General features: G+C 33.5%; 2 protein-coding genes across 2 annotated transcripts; both read right to left on the bottom strand.

Annotated features, from left to right (window-relative positions):
• Positions 1–427: 427 nt before the first annotated feature.
• LOC107856839 lies at positions 428–2336 on the bottom strand. Its single transcript, XM_016701815.2, has one exon. The coding sequence runs from the start codon at positions 1481–1483 to the stop codon at positions 890–892; it is 594 nt and encodes a 197-aa protein (XP_016557301.1). The 5' UTR covers positions 1484–2336; the 3' UTR covers positions 428–889.
• Positions 2337–2476: 140 nt separating this feature from the next.
• On the bottom strand, positions 2477–9889 carry LOC107840991 (GTP-binding protein SAR1A). Its single transcript, XM_016684980.2, has 3 exons — positions 9352–9889; positions 9146–9277; positions 2477–3114 (listed from the first exon to the last, which is right to left on the bottom strand). The coding sequence occupies exons 1-3, from the start codon at positions 9478–9480 to the stop codon at positions 2794–2796; spliced, it is 582 nt and encodes a 193-aa protein (XP_016540466.1). The 5' UTR covers positions 9481–9889; the 3' UTR covers positions 2477–2793.
• Between the last annotated feature and the right edge of the window lie 6213 nt (positions 9890–16102).

The raw sequence follows: 16102 nt of genomic DNA, 5'->3' as shown, positions 1-16102 counted from the left end.
AGATTGGTGAGCTGATTTATAATTAATTAATTAATTAATTAATAAATAATAAATAAATAACAACAACAATAAGAATAATAATAATTCAATCGTCCTTGAGCATCATATTCCATCCAAATATTAATAGTCTTTTTGTTGGTATTTTCCACATTCGGATATGAAAGTCAGACAATATGCTTGCATCAATAGAATCTGTATTCAACTCAAAACAATACAGAAATCATTCGTTGCTTGTGGGTTTTATTTTTGCGATCGTTTCTTGTGAATTAAACTGAAAATATAGACGCTTTAGAATTCATTTAAATAGTTCTCTTATTTTAAATGAATGACACCCCCACTTTAGTTATATATATAGTTGGGTAGAATTGGTCTAGCTAGAAATTTGTTTGTCTAGTTAAATGCACCACAATAGAACCAAGACGAGCTATTCAAAACGTAAAATATTAACATCAAATTGCATGTGTCCTCACTCTTGGTTGACAAAGTATAATATATGTTACTTGTAGCATCTCAAATAGTATATAATTTCTATACTTAGGGAGTATTTAATTCTTCAATAGTTGATTTAATTCCCTTTTCTCCTTGATTCCAACTTTAGATACGTTACTTGAAAAGCTAAGCTAAAAACATTTACAATACTTTATCACACTATGCATTGAAAGCTACAAATTACACATTGACAAGACTTCACCACACCATGGACTTTTTGAAAGTCACAGATTAAAAATAAACTTAATCAAGACTAAAATCCATGTTTAGATACTAGCTGGAATGGATGAGATCCTACCACGGAATTTAAAAGATACAAGGTAAAAAAACATAGAGAAAAACCACGCGGCAGATCAGGAAAGACGTAGAAATGATGACACAGAGACGAAAGTTGTCCCTCCTAAAACAACCAATGACGAATTTTTACTTGCATGCTCTTCTCTTTAATAGTATCTAAACTGGGCTTCCATCCTTTTCCTGACAATTGTCTGCTTAAGAATTCAGGCCTTCCTTCAAGAATATCACTGAAATAATCATGTTTAGATCCTTCGTCCTCTTTTTCCTTCTTCAACAAGTAAAGATTCTTATCCGAATTAAGAACATGATCGCGACCAGTTCCCAATGACGATGAAGAAACTGCTGCTGGAAATATACGTGCAAAAACTGGCAAGAACCCTGTATAAGAAGCTAATAGAGACTTGGACTTGAACATAGTGCTTGTTTTCGTTAAAATCTTCCGCGCTTCTTCGGATGACAAGCTTGACGGTTTGCCTTTCCTTATTGGAAGCATTATGTAAGCCTTGTTCTTCTCAAGTTTCATGTCAGCAGGCAATGGAATCGGCCTTTTCCCATGCGCGACCAGCTTGAATTCAACCACCATTTGTTGAGGGTGTTCCAGCATCAACTCTGCCACTGTTAAAGGCTTGTCGTAACAATGGACCGTTCCATCAGAAAAAACAACCTTGCTTGTGCCCTGTGGAATGGAATTGCCCATTTTGGAGTTTGTTGGTGATGGTTGGGGAAATCTACTTAAGATGAGTTATGGTCAGCCAGGAGGGGGTGTTTTAATGAGCATTAATAAAATAGTAGTAAAGTAGGTATATTTAAGAATGAAGGGTTTGAACTATTTAAGTAAAGGAGTGAGTTTGTTAAACCGCTTCATAATGGTGGACTTGGTGGTAATGACTCCACAGAAAGTCAAGAAAAAGGAAATAAATTAAAGGATCTCTTGTTCGGAGTTGTTTTCTTTATGATGGTTTGGGTTAAAGATAAACTAGTTGACCTGCTCCTCTTTACTCTGTGATCTTATGGATACAATCTAAAACACGCAATTATTTAAATTTCAAAGGGAGTTAGACTAGAGAGAGAAAGAGTCTTACCTAATCAGAAAGAGCAAGTCATGAAATGAGGAACCGTTCAACAAAAATTCAACTGTATTTCCAACTGATTTATCTCAAAGTTGTGACATAGTTATTGGTAAAAGGAAATCACAAGAAAATCCGACCAGAGGAGGCAAAGAATCCAAAGTAAAAAACAAGAATCGCGGATTAGCTAAAAAGTTCTGGCCGTTCTAATACTACCTAATTTGCTACGTTGATTTGATTAAGTTTAACCATGCAAATCGGTAAAAAGGCCAACTGCATTTACCCAGCCCTTAAAACCTAGCATAGAGGGATTTGACATCTTAATTGAACTTATTATTTCAATTCTCAATGACAATGGACAATCTGCAGGTGTTATGAGTGTCTTAGATTTTGTAACAAAATGCAAATCTTGTGTCATAAATTTGAGTTGACTAATTGTTTTGAGTCACCGAATAGAATGCGATGATGAAGATAAAAAGAATGAGAATCCTGAATACATAATTCACACAGTTGCGCAAATTTCGTGCATGCGAGCACTTCGACTTTTGCCATCAAGTAACATGCACAATCTAATGCTTTCAACAGTTTAAGCAATATTCTGATTCTGAACAGAGATGAGCTTCAAAGTTCAAGACAAAAAAATTTACCAGATTGCTAAAGAAGCAGCAAATCAGTACGCATGCTAATAAGAGTTGGAAGTCAATAATCTGGGATCTGACAATTTTCCAGCCCTACTTAAATTTTACACCAACAGTAAATAGCTTCTCATCACACTAAATAGATGCTCAATGCATACAAATTATAAGTACTAAAAGACCTCACCAGTTTGAGAACAAATGAACAGATTCCATCTTTTCCAGACGGGAAAAAATAGTTGTACGAAAGCATAAAAGAGGACAAATTCTGCTTCAACTTCTGGTACATAAGCAGATGATATAAACTACTTTATATATTGAGAAACCCACTTAAAGCCATCACCATAACCCATTTTGCGTACAATACTGCACATAAACACCTCCAAGGGACGAACACTAGAATCAGCTAGATTCACCTTACCCTTGCCAGTAGTGACACCAGTCAACCCAAGGTGATAACGCAACTCATCTTCTGAGGCAGCATACGGTATGTCAATCTTGTTTCCCAAAATAAGGAAGGGGACAGTAGCTAGGGACTCATCAGACAGCAGTGCATCTAATTCTTTCTTCGACTCAGCAAAGCGCTCTTTGTCATATGCATCTACCAGGTATACAACAGCATCAACCTGCAAAAGGCAACTTATGCTTATTAAGAGAACGCTGACATCATCTTCTTGACAGGTGTAAAGTTCAAGGACATGAGGAAAAGCAAGAAAAAGCATAGCAGGCCCCAATGTCATTACATGCTGGGCAGCATTGCCATAAACATCAGAGCGCAAGGTAGCGCAAAGAGAAAAGGAGTAAATAACAAAGAAATGCAAATTTTCTAGAAAATGATTGCATATAAGTAAATTTTAATACTTTCTATTACTGTTAGCTCTAGGGAGGTGTGTTCTTACAGCCACTAAACCCCAAACTAGTCCATCAGAAAGACATGTGCTCCACTTTCAGGTTTCAGCTATACAATTCTTGCATCACACGTGCATAGAGAAACATATGAATCTCACACAAACTTTTGTACATTGTCATTTAGAAGCTTCTAAGAGAATAATCATTACGCATGCAAAATATTAATTAAAGAGAGCATGGGGATGGTCCAAGGGTGTTCTTAATCAAAAGAAGATAACCCCTACAAATTTTAGGAAGTTTCAAAATGTTTCATATCATTCCATTTTAATACAATTTTTGAGAATCAAAATTCATTAAACAAAAAGTTCGAACTTCAATAAGATGTTTCCTCTAGCTGTCTTAACCATTACTTTTGACATTTTTCTTTCGCTATTACTCCCATCTAGTCCAATCCAATATGAATTAAATTTTCAAAGTTCAAGAATGTATTAAATATCTTTCGTACAATTACGCTTCTTTTTAATGGAGTTCTCAACTACTTTTAAATCCCAAATAATGACAATCTCTACTATTTTAAAGAGGTTGGGAAAAATCAAAAGTTAGGAGTGTGTCACACCCCAACAATTCGTTTATATTGGACATCAGGAGTACTAACATAGTAATTAGTAAATAAGTCCAAATTGATATTTTAAATCTCATGTCCAGTCAGAAACCACTATATAACTAGAGAAGAGGTCAATGGAAAACTAACTAGAAAAAAGAGGAAATAATAACTTACAAGACATCAGTTATCATTATTCTGAGAATCGAGTCTGCATGCACAATAGAGGAGTTTTAAATTACCAGAAACTTTTCTTATGAAAACACGAAGATCTCATGAAAGAAGATGTAGCTAAACAAGAGAGTTGACTATACAGTCCGGAGGAATTTGTGCTCTTCTTTCTTTCCTTTTTGGGATAAAATCAAGAGTTCTAATTTACCAACATTTTTTCTAATGAATCCATAAAGATCTCAAACTCCCATATCAATTAAAAGTATTCACACAGAAAAGCATAGTACCCCAAATCACAGAATGATAAAAAAATTAAGTAGCTAAATTATAGAAGTAAAAAGTCTTCCTACATGTGTTGCTTGTCTAGCTCACAAAGGAACTCTAATTTGTCGGGCTTAGCTTAAACTGTAAAACTTATGCACAATAATAAACACATATAAAGATAATATTTAACACTCCTACAAAGATCAAACTCTCATATTTTAAAGAAAAGAGATTTCTTTTTTTGATGAAATAAGTAGATGCATTCGAGGACATCAAGAAGATGCAAACATTACAATGATAGCTCAGTAAGCTCCCAAAAATAAGGATTTGTAGCTTCTTTCTAAGCTCTAGCGCTAACAAAATCCAAGAAGAGTTCTAAATTATTTACAGGGGTCAGTTTGGACCGGCTAAAGAGGATAATTAGACATCTGCCTCGCAAAAGATTACTAGAAGTTGAAATTCCATCAAAACATCTTTTGTTCCTCTCTACTATCCATAAACACCAAAATATAACACCTGGGATCATTATCCAGAAAGAAAAGAGAAAATTTAGCTAGAACACATTTTTATTAGAACATAATTTTTACAAGATGATCTATCAACTGCTACAAAGGTTCCCTTATACAGGGGATGGAGAACTCCTACATGCATTTACATAAACAAGTAGAATGAGAAGAACATGACACATAGTTTTCCACAACCCAAGTCGATATCACACATAAAGAACATTTGAACATAAAAATTAGTATTAGACAAGTAATAGTGTGAAATGTCTTACATTGTAGAGATTTATTAGGTAATGAACAAGACATAAAATAGATTGCAAAATTTTTGCATGAGCTAGAGAGGAAGACATGCACAGTGTAATTTTTACTATAAGAGCTAGGAGACAGGCAATGGAAATGTGAGATTTTTATGGCAAATGAAACCAAGAGAGTGGAAAAATATGAAATAGCAGGTATCCTTATCAAGACATGGTAAGAGAAGAAATAGTAGGAGAACAAGGATTAGTGAAAATTTTGTCAGACATGGTAAATAAAAGAAAGTGGCTTTGCATTTTAGTGGGAAAAAAAGGATTTTAATGGATAATTTTGGCGAGGAAAACTGGCTTACGGTTTTATTGTCCACTCATCTTCCAACCTTGTCCATTCCCATGCAAGTATTAACATGGTCTTCTACTTCTCCAAAACTTAGATTTACTTGTATGAAGTTGATCTTCTACCTGTAGAGCAAAATGCATCATCGCTGAACTACCTCTTATAAATCCGTAATCTGCCTTTTTTTCCCCAAGAAAACAGCACCTGGACACATATCCCTCCTACTAATCCGACACATATCTAAGAGAGTTGAAGAATATATTGCTGCACCATAACTTGATCTCACTCTATTCTTGCAACTCCAGGAAAGCAGATCATCACCGTACATATTCCAGATGATTTCCCAGGCAATGGAAAGATAATTATTAACCATATTCACCTTGAAGCTGACAGAATTGCCTTGCCATGGAAGAAAAGACCAACTTGTCATTGTCAAGCTTGCTTTACTACCTCTTGTCTTATCATGTCTTGACAAATATTTCCACCATTCCATGTTTTTACCACTATGTCTTGTTATTCTTTGCCATCGAATTCCACTATCCCGTATCTTGTCCGCTAGCTTTGCCATAAAGTCAGTCTATCCTACGTCTTGTTTCCTAACTCATGAAAAGTCTCAACTTTATCATATATCCTGCACATTACCTAATAAGTCCATATAATACTAGAGATTACCCACTATTTTTTGTCTAGCATTAAGTTTTTATGTACAAATATTGTTTATGTGTGATCTCCACTAAACACTCCTACTAGGCATGACTTGAAGGAAACGCATCCAACTGCATGAGAATAAGGATTTTGAACTTCGATGCGTGCTATGCATGCAATCTCTTTTGATGTGTAGGGAACTAAGACGGTTAATATAGCCAATGATAAAGCCCATTTTCCAAATGAACTCTCACCATCAACTGACTTCCACTGGGAGCCTTTAAAGAAGGCTAGATGCTAACAGCTAACAGTTCTATATTCTTCAAGTCAAAACGACAGTATCTTAATCTTCTATAAATATGTCCCAATTTTACACTTTAGGAGTTGGGACTTGTATTCATCATCATTTCCAACTTGGGATATATTGCTACTTATAAAAAGCAACAGAGGAAAATGCCTATCTCAAAGATATTAAGATGAAAAAATTTCAATAGCCACCATTCCAATAGTTCCACATTTCATAGCGTCACCAAATAAGGTGGAGAAAGAATCAGCACTCATCAATATTACTTGATTTATTTTTTTTAATTTATTTTTTTCTTTTTTGAAAAATGCTAACAAGTGAATAGGAAGTAGCATATTGTGTTTCGTCATATTATTCTAAGGCCCATAAAGAGATTCGCAAAGGACAGCCACAGTGCATATCAGGGAGCCACCCCTCTCTTCAACTAGCTCAAGAGTTGAACTCTCTCGTTTTTGTGTCAGTCACTTAAACCCCTTCAGGTAATGTAAGAATTGAACAACCCTGACATCAAGACGGTAGCTCCTGTTTATTAAATTTTGCGAAAGACATTTATGAAAAATTTCTAAATCCTAGCTCTTTAAAGACCTCATATAAGTTGACCTTTAAACTTCACTTGTTTCATTGTTCCGAATCTAGTATTTTCACGCCTGCAAGTTGCAACTATAGGAAAACATATTTTCATGCAATCATACTACTGAAGGACTTAAAATTTTACCTGATAAAAGTAGTGTTTTACTGTCTACTTCTTTTTGTAATTTACATAATTCAAACAAACAAATTTGCAAAGAAGCTTCCATGAAGAGAATATAAATGTCAAAGGTAAGAGAATCATATCTCAAAAACTATATTATTCTAGTTTCCATAACATCATGCATAGACGATCCAAGTTGGGTTATAGATATACTCATATGGTATATAAGAAGATAGTCACTTCTTCTGTAATGCCCCGAAAGAATGATAATCTCATTGTTGGTACATATTTTTTTCAGATCTCACCAACTTTTTCTAAATCGTGCTTGATTAAGGGCATAAAATGACCTTGTTGATGCCGCTATCTTTGGACCTTGTCTCACATCATAAGACTGGGATCGAGCAGCTTAGACACTTCCCATCCTTTGTCAACTTGTGAGAGGCTTCTTCAAGGACGAAACACTACACACCACATATACAGGCAGGACAAAACCTCAAGGGAACTGGTTTCCCAGCCCCTTAATACAAATGACCCATCTTTGGAAGACGGTCAGATAGCATTTTCTGAGCTCCTTGTCCTGGTCAAGTCCAACATGGGAAGGAGAAATTGACTTAGGCAACTAATTATAAGTTGCTTGTCCTCTCTTTACCATGATGTGTCTTTTTAGGACAAAACTCCTAACCACTGGTTCAGATGAGAAAATACCTTACATGAGTCGTGGACTGATCCATTTGTCGGTAGTCCTTGTATAGAAACTGTTTCTTGAATTTACAGTTAAAAATGTTCCATTTCAATAATACTAAAAGATGCAGGGAATTAAATGAGTGAATCAAAAATTAAAGGGTTCATACTACTGAGGATCGATGGAATTTGTTCTTTTCTAATCCTTTTGGTGATCATCATCAAAAGATTCAGCTTTACATCACAATAAGTGTAATCAAACCACTACATCGACCTACGGAACTAACTCATCTAAATCACTAAACCCCAGCATATTTGATGTATTAACTCCAATATTATCCATGTTCGATTGTCTATATTTTATGAATGAAACTGTAAAATCAGTAAAAGTAGCTGGCTCTTCAATTGCAGCAGCGATATAATACTACAAACACTAACAATGAGATATATTCCACTATTATGAGCATTTGTCACGCACACACATATAGATATGTATATATGTACATAAACGCACACATTTCAACTATTAAGGATGCTCTTCGGATCTCTAATATTTACGTAATGTGCTGAGTATGGAACTAGAAGAGGAGCCAGTAGAATAATAACACGTGGAAAGCTAAGATAGACTGCTAAGTCAATGAAGCTCACTGAGGAGATTCATTCCAAAAAGAGCAAGATATAACAGAATCAGCAGACCCCTGCGCCAACCAATTTTGCGGTAACTAACCCTCCTCTCCTCTCAATTCTCTCTTCTCCCACTTCTGTTATCTTCTTCCTCTCAGCTTATTCTTCTTCTCTTAGTAACTACATGCGTGGAGCTTCAGATTTTATTCTTCCTCTCAATTTATTCATTACTTGTAATTTCAATCATTCAATCAACACAAATCAGAGAAAATCGTCCTCAAAAATCTCTTTACTAATACACGCCGATTTCATCCCAATAACTAAAAATATATATGTACAAAGGAAAATCAAATTTAGTGTCGGCATTCGAAGTTATGCAAGAATTGGAGAAGCAATATAATACTAACAACACACCACAAACACCAAAAATGAGATATATATTCCAATACTGTGAGCAATTAACACACACAGAGAGAGATATGTATTTCTGTACATATACACACATTTCATTTAATTCCTCAATCAAAAACTACTCCTACTAAGGTTGCTCTACATATCCTTAGTATTAATTGTGCTCAATTCACAGCCATTTCATTCCATAACTAAATAATATACCTTTTGCAAGGCAAATTAATTAGTGTCCGTGTTAGGAGCTAGGCAAAAATAAAACCACACAACATAATTCGCCAGATAGAGAAAACCTAGATGCAAAAATGATTATAAATAATACCTTGGCATAGTAATCTTTCCAAACACGACGAGCGATCTGATGACCACCTAAATCAAAGGCTTTGAATTTGATTTTTCCAATACTCAACTCTTCGGATGTCGGATACTGAGTCGGCTGATGCTGAACTAATCTCTGTAAAATCAATCGAAATCATTAGCAAAAGAGAATATCAGTAATTGACGAAGAAAACGAAAAAAGGTAGTTACCTCGTCTTTGAGCATGTGAAGAAGAGTGGTTTTGCCGGCATTATCGAGGCCGAGAAAAAGAATCTTAGCTTCTTTTTGCCATAAACCTAGAGATGCCAAAACGCCATAGAACCAATCCAACAGAAACATTCTTCTTTTCCGATTATGGGGAGGGAGATCTCGCTTCTTCTTCCACCAGATCTGGGATCTATCTACCCTAACTAATGTGCTTGTTTATGGACTAATTAAAGCCCCGTACCATTCTTCACGTGTTACTTACTAATATTTCATACAGAAATTAAATATGTGAATTTAATTTCAGAAGTCCTCGGCATATGTATTTGTTTTATCGTCAGTCCTCGTTACTTGTGTTAATCACAATTCACAAGTATGTGCTCTGACGGAGAAAATAATAAAGCTTTATATTATACTCCATTTGAGATACACTTAAAATCATTTCTTACAATTTACTATAATTTTAGCAGATTTAATTTTAAAATTTTACCGAAAATAAATAGTCCTTATTAGAGCATTTTTGAATGGGTTTGTAGATTTTGGTTTACTAGTCTCGCGTATTCTTCGTTCAATGAATTCAAGATAGAAGAATGACTTCGCCATTATAAAAGACAAAATGATTCGATGGATTTGATTTTGTAACGTAGATAATTTTATTTACATGTTTATTATATGAATTTTTCAATTTAATAAAATTTAATATTTTAAGTCCTTTGATTATTGACCTAATCTATGTGATATTAAAATAATATTAAAAATTTTGAAAATAAAAAAGAATTTTTTTTCCTCCATTTTTTATGATTAAAAAATATTTTTAAAAATTAATAAATGTAAAAAAAAATCCCCCAGCCCCTCCTCCATCCAGCTAGGGGCGATCATGTGTGATTTTGAGGTGTTCTGACGTCCATTAAATTATATAAATTAGATATAATTATATAAAAAATATAAAATAAATAATATAATTTATTAAAAAATATTCGTGAACAAACATATGATTGATTACAGTGGCTCACCCCACCACTCCGCCGTCCAGCCACCCCCTCCCAACGCACCAGCCCTCACCCCACCTACAACTCTCCCCAACCCCCTCCTTCACAGCAGCCATGGCAGCAATCAATAATTTTAAAAAATTAAAAGTAAAATGGTGAAATTCATTAAGATGAAAATTGAAAATTCATTGCATAGACTATTTTAGTTCCCATTGCTTGCCCATTTTCAAGCTGTTGCTGCTTCAAAGTGAAGTATTATCAAGCTTGGAGATAGATTTACAGAGGCCAGAGAAATGAGGACCAGACATTTGAGAAGCTAGAGATGTTGATGCTACCGCCATTTTTCACTTTTTTGGAATTCCAACAGCAAGTGAAAGTGATGATATTGTTGCTTCTCTTTTGTGCGCCTGAATAAAAGTACACTTAGAGTGAATTTCAATGGTGATGGAAAAAGGAAAGGTACTACAGGTGAGGAAAGGAAATGGGTTTTGTAATGGTGTTGGTGGAGGGGAGAGAGGCGCGGGGCGGGTAGCTTTTATTTTTTTTTAGAAAAAAATATTTTTTAATTGTTTTAATGTAAATATGATTAAAAAAATATTAAAACTGAAAATTCATTTTTAAATTTTTCCTCTAAATTCAAATCTTTTCATATTTTTTTTGGATTAAAATTTATATTTAAAATTTTTTCATATTTTTTTCGGATTAAAATTTAAATTTGAATTGAAAGTAAGTGATAGTAGATATTGAAAAATTAGTGAATTTCATGAATAAGTTTGAAAAAATTTAAAGGTTTTGTGAATTTGTTAAAGATATTCAATTTTAAAAATCAAAAATTCATTATGTTTGTATATATAAATTTATAGTTAAAAATTTAAATTAGTTGGAGAAGAATTTTAATTATTTAGAATGAATTTGATATTTAATTTGTGAGCAAAAATAAAAACGTGATTATTTAAATTTTTCTACAATTTATAAAAAAAATTATTTAATTAAATTTATTTTTAATATTTAATTTCTTATGTAGCATTTTAAAAATGACATGAAATTTAATGTAATACCTGAAAATGACGTGGAAGCTGACGTGGCAGCAGACGTGGCGGCTGATGTGGAAGAGTGTGTTACACTCACCAAAAAAAGTATTTAAAATATTATTTTTTAGTGGGTTCAAGGGTCCAGATGACAAACATGTAACTAGAAGTATCCACATTACAAAACGAATATAGTACAAGGGTTCATCGAACCATTTTGCCTTATAAAAAGAATATATAATTTGATTAATAAGCAAATTGAAGGTCTTATTAAATACGAAAAAACACATAAAAAATTAACATATTCATACAAAATATAAAAGCACTACAAACAACTTTAAATTTATTAAGAAACACTATCATGGTCATAAACGATACCCCAAACACGAGAAAAGAAACAATAGAAAATTAAAATATATATTATATATATATATATATGAAGAACAAACAATTACGTATATGTTATATATTAAATTGATTTGGTCAAGTGATTTATATAACTAATATTAAAAAAATAAAAGTATCGTTAGAGAATAGTTTCACCTAAAAGGAAGATACTCAATTTATAAGTGAAAAACATTTTCCTCCTAAAAGGGATTACCTAAATATGGAAGTTTTTTCTTTTTGAAAAAAAAAAAAAGTAAAAATCAATTATGTGAACTCTTTTCGTTCCCTCCTTTCAAACGATAAAATCCAAATACTTTGATCATTTTATTTTATATGATTTTTTTGACTTGACAAATCTATTAATATTATAAATGTACCATATATAGTGAATGTCTACTTTATCATATATAGTAAATATCTACTTATCATATATCGTGTATATTTATTTATGAAAAAGTTACAAACCCTAAGGTTAGTTTTCCCCTATAAATAAAGGGAGTTTTCTTCATTGTAATTCATCCCTCAATAATTCCTCAAGATAAATAAAGAAGTCTCTCTCTTCTCTCTCGATTCTTCTTGTATTTTCTTTATATTTCATAATACGTTATCAACACGAGACTCTGTCATCTCAAATTTGAAGGCTAAGGTATTATTTTCTTTCTTTTCATATTGCTAATAATCTTACAAAATCTAAGTTTGTTGCCTCGAGCGAAAACTACCTTTCATGGGTATTGAATGCTGAAATTCACTTAGATGCTATGGATCTTGGAGACGCCATAAAGAAAGAAAATACAACATCTAATCAAAATCGTGCTAAGGCTATGATTTTCTTTCGTCATCATCTTGACGAAATTCTGAAAATTGAATACCTTAGTACTAAGGATCCATTTGTTTTGTGGAATAGCCTAAAAAAAAGATTTGATCACTTGAAGATGGTCATCCCCCAAAAAGCACGATATGAATTCATGCACCATGAAAATAAGATGTTGGGTTCAAACCCCATCGAATTGTGGCCTAAGATGTCTTTGTATGAATAAGACATTGATTTTGAATCTCAATGCACCATATTGATGATATAATGATGGCTAACGTAAAATAATATGTTTTTGATGAAAAGTCATGAAACTTATCCATTGAATATGCTCCATTCCATGAATTGAATTTGATAGCAATATATGATAGGTCTGAAAGATGACAATTTGCTCATTCTTAAAGTGAATGTGGTAGCAATATATGATATACTTTGGAAGATATGCATGTCTCGATGTGCTCCTGAAGTAGCAGTATCATGAAAGAGGCTATAAGCTATCATAATTTGAGAGGTTAAAAGCACAATTATATTCTATTCCTGGGGAATGAGAATCTTATTAATGCAAATATGCGCTTGATTGTGATGGTACCACAATTCACCTCCGAAAGAGGTAGAATAGTTGAGAGGAGTTATTCTGAAATCTACTTTTCAAGTAGTAAATCTGAAATCTATTCATATCATAATAAATCTGAAATTTACTAAAGAAAAAAGTATATGTCATGGTAAACTTGGAGTTTACTAATATAAAAGTTCATAAGTTGACATAAACTATTGCGACATCCCAAAAATGTGCATATTAAGTATTAAATACATATTAAAAACTTCAAAAATTCTTCCTGAGCTTTTAATGCTGCTTGTACTCATGATAAGTTGGTTGGACCAACTAATGTTGGGATTGGATCTCTTAAATCTGGAAATTATAAAAGATGAATATGGGCTCGTTCAACTATCATGTGATGTTGGAAAGATGCATCAAGAAGATCATCACATGTACATTTATTGTCAACCTGCAGTTTGACATTCATAAAGAATAAAATTAGGTTAAGAGCATAATTTTCAAATTGTGTAATCAAGGCAATTCATCTTGATAATGCTAATTAAGTTGGTTTTAAATTCCTTCGATAAATAGTTGAATCATGGATTATGAGAACAAAGCCACATATATTGGTCTGGAGTATGATATAACACTTGTTTGCATTAGACCAAAAAAAATTATGATTAATACTTCCCTCTCAATTGGTTCAAGGTCGGGAATCAATTATTCCATCTAGTAGTTTTGATGTGTGGTATTTGATAAATGAATATACCATAATGCATAAAGATGAATTCCTCAAAAAAAAAAAATGGATGATGTATGCTAGTTTTCTTAACATAAGTGGGAGATTATAAGCAACTATGAAATATGTTAGGAATTATCAAATCCTCATTCAAAAGATAATTCAAGTCAAATGTCAAAAGCATATCGTATTTAAGTTGCAAGTGCTCCTATTTTGTGTCCCTGAAGGACAAGATCTATGCACCTGTGAAACGTGATAGACTAATCGATTCCAAATGAAATAATCCTTGAAAATGATACAGAGCAAGTAATCATAATAAGAAGGCAATGTGTTATTGAAGAACCTACGACATAACACTTCATGAAACCTTATGAGAGGTTCAGGTACCTGAAAATAAAGAAGTGATTAGATCTCAAAATGTTATGTCGCATTGTGAACTGATACAAAATAAGGAATCGTCGATGATGTCTTTGATACAACATTGGCGCAATACTGTAAAAGATTAATAGGATTTGAATTCTACATTTATTTAAGCATGCTGACGTAGAAACATTTATCAAGTGACATGAAAGGATGCATCTTGGTAAGCGTAAAACTTATTTGATTTGCAGTCCAGACACTTGAAGATGCCACACATGAAATGTTGAATATTGTTACTTGACAAAATTTATATGAAAACTTGTAAGGATTCAAAATGTTTAGAGCAGATAAAACATCCATTGGTTTTATAAACTGAACAAGTATTGTTTGACATCCCAAAATTAAAAAAAATGATAAGTAAAAACAAACAGAGGAAATAACTATTATTATTTTCTTTACTTATTTAATACAGAGAGTAATATAAGAAAAGAAAAGAAAACACTCTTGATTTGTGAAAATGAACAACTAATTTGAAATAAATATATTTATAAAAAAGGTCAAATAAAATAAAACGAGGGAGTACAATTAAAAAAAAATTGGGGACAATCCTGACAAATGAATTAAACGATGCTTCAACTTAGTAAATGAATTGTTATATATAAAATATTATAGAAATAATTGAACCGCTGAAATTTTTCGCTAAAGAAAAAACGCTCTCAACACTAAACCTTTGAAACCTTAATACTACCGTACTTTTGTCATCGGAATAGCCATGATGGTCGTTGGGCAGTCCCCTCTGGAGGCTGCTCAACATGTAGGAAAGGATCCCATTGTCAATAATGGCGGTGGAGGCCTTTTTATTAGCCACGCTACAACCCACACAATCCGCTTGTCACGACCCAAACTAGGGTCTAGTCGTGACAGGTATCTCAAGTCCGCCAAGGATCGGAGACCACCCCCATTAGCTTAACCAACTAGAACACAATATAACTAGTAGTGGATGAGTTCTGAACATGTAACAAGATAGATAAAACAATAACAAGAGGAATTCTCAACATAATCCACCCACACTTTCTTCACAAAAGCCTCTAAAAAACTAAACATCAACCTAAGTCGAGACATGTCCCCCATCATAGCCAAAAAGAGGAAACTAAAAAGGTTGTCTATGACATAAGTAAAGACAAGACCATGAAATAAGGGTCTTCTAGAGAATGGAAGCTCACCACTTCAAGCTGTCTCACGAACAATCTAGAAATCACCTATCACTGCGCAAGGAAATAGAAGTGTCTTCGAATCCTGCATCACTTGGGGATACTGTATCTGGGAATGGCTAGCGGGTTGAACTAGCATGTAACTCAGGAAAGGAATAAAACAAAGTCATGATGAAACTGCAGTAAAATCACATGCACACTGGGTATATATATATCATCGTGTCGAGATAGGAAATAGGGTCTTATATGAGATTTGAAATATTAGCCTGGACTATGTAGCTCATATCGTTATCTATACCCACGAACTATATAGGTATAGCTCTCACCCTGCTGAAAGGGTCCCAATGTGTGTTAGCCGCACGAATCGAGATATTGAGGAAGGACGGGGAATCCACGACCCTACACCAATTCAGAATACAAATATATAAAGTGTGATACAGTCATCAATACCAACCCTCACACCGACAAACGTGAGTTTTCAGTATCAGTCCCTCGGGACCTCCACCTTTATGACTAGCTACATAACCCACATTAAGCCCAATTAAAACATTTACACATTCCCATTTACTAAATCAAGAATCATCAATTAAGTCACATACAGTTGGTATCGTCATATCAACTACGCTTGCAAGCCAATATCATTATGTCATTTCCATTGAGTATCAACTTGGGGGAATCCACAACCCCCATGGTC

This window comes from Capsicum annuum, chromosome 1 (genome assembly GCF_002878395.1).
Source record: "Capsicum annuum cultivar UCD-10X-F1 chromosome 1, UCD10Xv1.1, whole genome shotgun sequence".
NCBI classification, from domain to species: domain Eukaryota; kingdom Viridiplantae; phylum Streptophyta; class Magnoliopsida; order Solanales; family Solanaceae; genus Capsicum; species Capsicum annuum.
Note: the sequence above shows the minus strand (reverse complement) of the source record. Positions and strands in the feature narration are given on the sequence as shown.

Bases quoted from the DNA above. Each gene is read 5' to 3' on its own strand.
- LOC107856839 (XM_016701815.2), bottom strand. From the start codon at position 1,483: ATGGGCAATTCCATTCCACAGGGCACAAGCAAGGTTGTTTTTTCTGAT.
- LOC107840991 (XM_016684980.2), bottom strand. From the start codon at position 9,480: ATGTTTCTGTTGGATTGGTTCTATGGCGTTTTGGCATCTCTAGGTTTA. The intron at 9,278-9,351 runs GTAACTACCTTT...TTGATTTTACAG, and splicing joins TTCACATGCTCAAAGACGAG to AGATTAGTTCAGCATCAGCC. The intron at 3,115-9,145 runs GTATTATTTATA...TGCCTTTTGCAG, and splicing joins GGAAAGATTACTATGCCAAG to GTTGATGCTGTTGTATACCT.